General features: G+C 42.6%; 1 protein-coding gene across 1 annotated transcript in view; it reads right to left on the minus strand.

Moving 5' to 3' along the window:
• Positions 1-7,954, minus strand: part of Nek7 (NIMA related kinase 7) — a 123,534-nt gene that overhangs the window by 51,715 nt on the left and 63,865 nt on the right. The window contains exon 3 of the mRNA XM_034513221.2: positions 5,417-5,557. Coding sequence (XP_034369112.1) covers positions 5,417-5,557 — 141 coding nt within the window. The remainder of the gene's footprint in view (positions 1-5,416; positions 5,558-7,954) is intronic.

Here is a 7,954-nt window from a genome sequence, read left to right on the forward strand (position 1 = left end):
CTGTGTACAGGTGTGCAGCTGTGTACATATGTGCAGCTGTGTAGAGGTGTGCAGCTGTGTACAGGTGCGCAGCTGTGTAGAGGTGTGCAGCTGTGTACAGGTGTGCAGCTGTGTAGAGGTGTGCAGCTGTGTACATATGTGCAGCTGTGTAGAGGTGCGCAGGTGTGTACAGATGTGCAGCTGTGTACAGGTGTGCAGCTGTGCAGGAGTGTGCAGCTGTGTACAGGTGTGCAGCTGTGTACAGATGTGTACAGATATGCAGCTGTGTACAGGTGTGCAGCTGTGTAGAAGCATGCGGCTGTGTAGAGGTGGGCAGGTGTGTAGAGGTGTGCAGCTGTGTACAGGTGTGCAGCTGTGTAGAGGTGCGCAGCTGTGTAGAGGTGTGCAGCTGTGTAGAGGTGTGCAGCTGTGTACAGATGTGCAGCTATGTACAGGTGTGCAGCTGTGTACAGGTGTGCAGCTGTGTACAGGTGTGCAGCTGTGTACAGGTGTGCAGCTGTGTAGAGGTGTGCAGCTGTGTACAGGTGCGCAGCTGTGTAGAGGTGTGCAGCTGTGTACATATGTGCAGCTGTGTACAGGTGTGCAGCTGTGTAGAGGTGTGCAGGTGTGCAGCTGTGTACAGGTGTGCAGCTGTGTACAGGTGTGCAGCTGTGTACAGGTGTACACAGATGTGCAGGTATGTAGAGGTGTGCAGCTGTGTACAGGTGTGCAGCTGTGTAGAGGTGCGCAGCTGTGTAGAGGTGTGCAGCTGTGTACAGGTGTGCAGCTGTGTACATATGTGCAGCTATGTACAGGTGTGCAGCTGTGTACAGGTGTGCAGCTGTGTACAGGTGTGCAGCTGTGTACAGGTGTGCAGCTGTGTAGAGGTGTGCAGCTGTGTACAGGTGCGCAGCTGTGTAGAGGTGTGCAGCTGTGTACATATGTGCAGCTGTGTAGAGGTGTGCAGCTGTGTACATATGTGCAGCTGTGTAGAGGTGTGCAGCTGTGTAGAGGTGTGCAGGTGTGTACAGGTGTGCAGCTGTGTACAGGTGTGCAGCTGTGTAGAGGTGTGCAGCTGTGTACAGGTGTGCAGCTGTGTACAGGTGTGCAGCTGTGTACAGGTGTGCAGCTGTGTACAGGTGTGCAGCTGTGTACAGGTGTGCAGCTGTGTACAGGTGTGCAGCTGTGTACAGGTGTGCAGCTGTGTAGAGGTGTGCAGCTGTGTACAGGTGTGCAGCTGTGTACAGGTGTGCAGCTGTGTACAGGTGTGCAGCTGTGTACAGGTGTGCAGCTGTGTACAGATGTGTACAGATGTGCAGCTGTGTACAGGTGTGCAGCTGTGTACAGGTGTGCAGCTGTGTACAGGTGTGCAGCTGTGTACAGGTGTGCAGCTGTGTAGAGGTGTGCAGCTGTGTACAGATGTGCAGCTGTGTACAGGTGTACACAGATGTGCAGGTATGTAGAGGTGTGCGGCTGTGTAGAGGTGCCCAGGAAGCTGTGAGACTGCGTACAGAAGAAACACAAAAGCCTAAAATTTTAACTGTGAGGACCAGCAGAGTTTTAAGAAGCTTCTGGAACCAGAGTAACAGTTTCTCTGAAGATACCAGTAAGAAAGCAAACCGGAAGGTCAGACAGTTATAAAACATGCTGGAGAGTGGAGATGTGCTGCTTACCATAAGTGCATAAGGACTGTGACTACATAGGGAACATAACCAACCATACACCCATCGATGTGAGGAGCTTCTAAGACTGTGGTTAGAATATATCCATTAGAAATGTAAGGAATATACTTCCAAAGAAAAGTTACAGATTCCCAAGAAGTAACCTGAGCCCTCTATGTTGAGAAACTGGAAAAATGACTGAAGGCAAACAAAGTTCTGAAGACTGCAGACAAATGGGAACTGCAGATTAGAAAGACAAAGAGGAACTGTAACAGTACCCATTTTAAAATGGGGCTGGAGGCATGGCTCAGAGGGTTGGAGCACTGGCTGCTCTTTCAGGGTCCTGAGTTCAATTCCCAGCAACCACATGGTGGCTCATATCCATCTATAATGAGATCTGGTGCCCTCTTCTGGTGTGCACGCATACATACAGGCAGAGTACCACATACATAATAGATAGATAGATAGATAGATAGATAGATAGATAGAAATGGACACAGGCTTCTAAAAGACTGCTTTCTGTTCTCCTGTGCTTTAGGGTGCTCGATTTCTTTATAATTTGGAAAAAGCAAAAAGCTCAGTCTAGACACACCTTCCACTTGCAGATACAGGCAAAGCGGCAGGGAAGGAGCTGGAACTCAGCACATTGGTTCTTAAGGCCCAGAGTAAGTAAACAAAATGATGTGGTACAAAATTTTTAAGGACCCTGAATGCTACTTGGGGTTCAGATGATGGAATTATAAATAATTTCCAAACAAGGATATTACAGAAGCAATACTTGAACATCTACACATCACATAGCCAAAGGGTTCCGGGATGATTTACATGAAGTTGAGAATAGTAATACAGTTCTTAGACTGGTGATGTAGCCTTAAAATCCAGTATTAGGATCCTCAGAAATTTATTGAATATTTGTTTGGAAGTCTTCACAACAGAACCCAACTTGGATAACAATGGTCTTTTGTTGTAAGGAGAACAGATTACTTTTTAAAAATTAAGAGCAGTGGTTTTCCTTGTTCAATGTGAGAGTAACCCATCATAGAACTCAATAACATGTCTGAGATGCAAATACATTTCTCCTCACAAAGCCTTGAAGCTTTGTTCCCTAATCAGATAAGCTGGGCACAGCGTGTATAGCATTATTTGCCTCTTCAATACAAAGTTACGTTTCAACTGGGAGACAACACAGAACCAACAATTAAAGAAGAGGAAAGACAAAAGCAAACAGATAGCCTCCCACAGCACCTGAGGCATACAGTGCAAATTGGGGGCAGCCAGACTCAGACATTGGAGGCTGGACAGAAACGCAACTGTGCATGTTCAGTCATCCTCCACCTTCCTAACTACAAAGAGGAAAGCACAGGCACAGACACAGAGCTCAGATCTACTGTAAGAATCTGGAAAGCTTTTACTTCTTCCCAGTAGCCCCGCCCCCTTCTTTCTTCCTACTTCTAATAACAAGGTTCTGTAATTAAAAACTAACCACAGGGGAGAGCTAGCTTCCTTTTCCATACTTACTGTCAGTGGAAACCAAGAAGGAAGCCAAGAAATACCCTAAATTTTATCCCTTGGCCTCCACCACCTTTAGCAGATGGTAAGGTCTTCTCTCCATGAGGTACTGAGGGAGGAATTTGTAACTACAGTTTGAGAACTGTAAAACAGGAGGATGGCCCCACCTAAGGATCTGTAGAGAATCCTTATTTGTCTGCTTCTCAAATTCCTCTTCCTGGTTTCAGTCTCCCATTTACAGCCTGGCTTAAACTCCAACAGCTCAAACTGACATCTCTATTCTGCAAAGTCTTATTTAACAGGAGTCCATGCCACAGGGTTTAACACGCAATTGTTTTTAAGCACTCTTTGGCCTTGGTAGTCAGACATATAGTGGAACTCTAATAGAGTTTTAATACGAAGTAAAGTCTTTCCCCCAAGTCGTGTATTTCCTAAACACTGACATCTTTATTCTAGATCACAACCACCACCCTCTTGCTTCAACCTTATGCTGCCAAGAAAAAATAAACTAGTCCAACTTTGGAAAACAACCCAAAATTAACTTGTGGTACACAAGCATGCTCTATGGACCACCTCTTCTATTTTTACACACAAATGAAAAAAAAAAAAATTCCGTGCATATGCATACTAGTAAACACACACACACACACAAAGAATATCGTGCAAGCGTTTGACCAGCAAATAACTGTAAGCAACCTCAACAGCCACTAAATTTATAGTACGGATACCTTTGAAGAATAAGTAAAAGGCACAAGTAAAAGATATTTTAATGTTTATTTCATAAGCTGAGTATTGGGTATAAGGACATTATAAACAGATATGTATCATCTAAACATATGGCACATCGTTCTTTTATTTAAAATGTAATTTTTTTTTTAAACGCTAGGGATCAAACAAACTGTCTCACACATTCTAGGCAAGCACTCTCCCCTCTGAGCTATCTATGGCCAACCCTAATATTTCCATTCTTGAAATATGAATGGAAACTTTGTTTCCATAATGGCTATGACTAGCCTATGGCTTGCACAGAAGGGAGAAGTGTTTTCCAGGCTGAGGCTAGCCATCAGGACAAATGAAACTTGGCAAGGCTCTGGGAAGCGGGTGTGCCTGGGAATTATCCGTGTTCAATGGAACTAGAATACCAGGGTCAGGGCCAGGCTTAGAAGAGGAGCCAAAAGATGATTGACAAGTTTAAAAAGAACAAAACTGGCCCAGCAAACTGATTCTGGGACACTAACACAGCACAGGGACTTAAAATCCCAGGCTAATCCTCTTATTTCCTCCCCATCACTTCTCCCAAGGAAGCAAGATCCACCACCATTCTCCCTTCCTGCCATGGGGAACGTAACTGAACTGCCATTCACTGACTTCAGGCAATGTGTTTTATGAACCAATTACTTCTTTTTGATACCAAATAGACACAGAGCTTCAGTTGAGACATTCTACTTCAATGTCTAGTGAGTGACAACTTGGCTCTCCCTCTAAAGAGCTGCCACCACCCCAGTACTTGTTGGTTATGGGGGTTGGGGGGGATAGCTGTCTACACTTTAAAGCCTGAGAGTAGTGTTAAAACCAAACATTAATTTTGAGGTTTTGTCTTTTGCTCTGTATAGTAATGCTAAATTCTATAACCAGAGGTCTAGGCCTACCAGTGACTTCTCGTGTTTACAAGCTTTAGTTGTGCACACCGTGTTGCTTGATTTAAAACTATTGGTTAAATAAAATTGGCTGCAGCCAATTGCTGGACAGATTACAGGTAGGTAGGTTAGGAGTGACCTGGTTGGGGGAGAAGAGACTAGGAGAGAAGGAGAACAGGAGAGAGGTGGAAGCCGCCATGAGGGGGAGTGGAAACAGCATGTATCTGGGGTACACCCTGGGGAGATAGGCAGGCCAGAAGTTAGAAGATTGGATTAGGGGTGACCGCCCAGTAATTGTCAAAGCCAAATAAAATAACTATAGTCTGAGTCTCATTTATTTGAAAGTTAGTCAGGGATAAGCATAAACTGGTTGTACTACATATTAATTTCTGTGCATTAGAGACACATACATACGATAAGAACAAGCCAGATTTAGCCTGGGCCTTGTGCAAGTGAAAAACTTAATTACTACCTCACATTACCTCCAAAATCAGCTTTTAAAATACAATGTTCTTTCTTAGGATCCCCAAACCATAGTTCTATGACCCAAGTCATTCCAAAAATTGTTTTCCTATCTAATTTTTAGACACCATAATTTCTCATTAATTTATACAGTTGAAACCATCTTACCTGCACTTTTTTTAAAGCTACTGGAACTCCATCCAGGAGACAGGATGCTCTATAAACTTCACTAAATTGTCCACGACCAATTTTCTTTTCTATTCGGAAGTTGGCCAAAGTATTATAGCCCATATCTGGTCGTAATGCCTTCTGCAATTAAAAATAATACAAAAAAGTTTCAATCACACAATATACACAAAAACATATGACTTAAGTAGATGAAGATATGGTATACATGGTATATACTACCTACAGTAAAGTGCAAACATCCGACACCAACAGTATTTGAGTTCCTTGAGAATATAGAAGGCAATTGAAGATACAACTTCAGTCCTGGGAGAAACTTACACTATAGGGGTTGTGGAGGGCAGGAATTAAGAGTGAAATATATATATATAGCATGTAAGAAGGAGAAGGCTAGTTAGGCCCTGAAGTCACAGACCTTTAATCCCAGCACTCAGAAGGCAGAGGCAGGCAGATCTCTGAGTTTGAGGTTAGCCTGGTCTACAGAGTAAGTTCCAGGACACCCAGGGGTACACAGAGAAACCCTGTCCCAATAAAAACAAAACAAACCGAAGAATGAGAAGGCTGGGGAAAAAAAAACATAATAAATCAAGGAAAGAAATGACAGAGGAGGAGAAGGATTTTGAAATCTTAGGTAAGAGTCTTCTGCAACTTGACTTTAGTTCACGTACTATAAGCCAGACTCAACCAATCTTTGGTCCTTATCCTCTTAAAGAGTCTTTGAGTTGAAATGGACAGTGTTTCCCCAGCCCCCCCCCCCCCGCCACATATAATCACCTATTCCAATCTGTCCACCAATACATGCAACAATTTTAAATTCCTGATAGTATTTTAGCTTCTGGAAAACGAACGAACTAGCTGAATTCATAAATAAATGAATTAATAAATAAATATTGCCTGTGGCAAGAAGTTTACCATTATATTATTATATTTTATTATCTTTGTGAAAGATATTATTTCATTCTTTTTTAATTGGACATTCTTTTTAAGTTATTTTTTTCATACACTGTATTTCGGCCATACTGTTCCCCTTGTTTCAGGTCCTCAGATTCTCCCTTCACTAACCCAACATGATGTTCTCCTACTTTCTCATTCTCATAAAACCAACCAAAAAGAAAACAAAACAAAATCCCCAAAGACAAAACGACCACCAAACCATAACAACAACAGCAGCACACACAAAATCATCATGAAGTCCGCTTTGTGTTGGCCAACCACTCCGGAGCCTGCCCTGGAATGTGGTTCAGTCCACTGAGGAAAACAGATTGCCCTTCTCTTAGCAGCCATTAATTGCAAATAGCCTCTTGGTTAGAGGTAAAATAATTCCATTCTAAACTTTTTTTTCTACTACTGCTAATCAGCCCCAAAGCAGAATAATCAGAACTGTTTTCTGCTCTCACACAGCTCGCCGAAACTGCAGTGACAGAGGCAACCATGGTACCAGGGAGATACACAGTGACAAGGGAGGCCCAAGAAAAACACCACTTACAAAATGTAACCATTCTTGTCACTCTTTTGTTGATTTGGGACTCTACAGTGATAGATACTAATACAACTAACTCGTGGGCACAGTTAGTCACCTGGACAATTAGTTACAATAAAACTAGCCTTAGTGGAACACCCACTGCTTTCAGATGTTGTCATTTGTCCAGCTTATTATCCGTAGTCACAGAATACCCCTATGAGCCTCCTGTTAGTAACTCTACCTATATATAACATAACATGGTCTGTTTACTACTCATATGCCCTTTGGGGGCAGTGAGAGAGTTTCCTATGGGGGGGGGTATAAGACTCCTAAATTACCGGTAAGTACACACTTCCACTAGTCTCATACCTTAGTACTTGCTAACTATGAGCTAAGGTCTGGAAAACACAACATTCCAGTGGGCCTGCCTAGTCACCCTCTAATGAACTGCACATTACAGACCTCTTAATATATCCAAAGATGGCACCCATTCATAAATAAATTACATCCAACTCGAACTCTCAGTTCGCGAAATGAACTCTGGGTAAGGCTGATAATGCCATGTCCTGGGCTTACCCAAGAGTCTCTCTTGATGTATGAGCAGTACAGTTAACTCCTAGCCTTTACACTTTGTCTTGCTAATTGCATCTCATTTATTATACTGAAGGAAACTGTAAAATCCTGCTATGGAATTCCATGATGTTAACCCACTCTTTCTCAAAATGGGGCGGGGAATAATTAGCTAACTGTACACGGCTCTTTCTGAAAACCCAACTCTTCTGTTTTTAAACACCATTTTTGGACTTGGGGAGATCGCTCTTTAGATAAAAAATGCTTGCCACAGAGTCTAACTGGGTTTGATTCCAGGAACTTATATGGTGAACAGAAAGAGCTGATATCCTCAGGTTGCCCTCTGACTTCTGCAAATGCACTGTGACAAGAACACTCACATACGTACAAAATAAATTTAACATATAATAAAAGTATTTCAAATAAAATATTGTTTTAAAATATATAACATAATCAAAATATAAGATTCACACATTCATTATATCAAA

The sequence above is a fragment of the Arvicanthis niloticus genome, chromosome 10, assembly GCF_011762505.2.
Source record: "Arvicanthis niloticus isolate mArvNil1 chromosome 10, mArvNil1.pat.X, whole genome shotgun sequence".
Classification (NCBI taxonomy): domain Eukaryota; kingdom Metazoa; phylum Chordata; class Mammalia; order Rodentia; family Muridae; genus Arvicanthis; species Arvicanthis niloticus.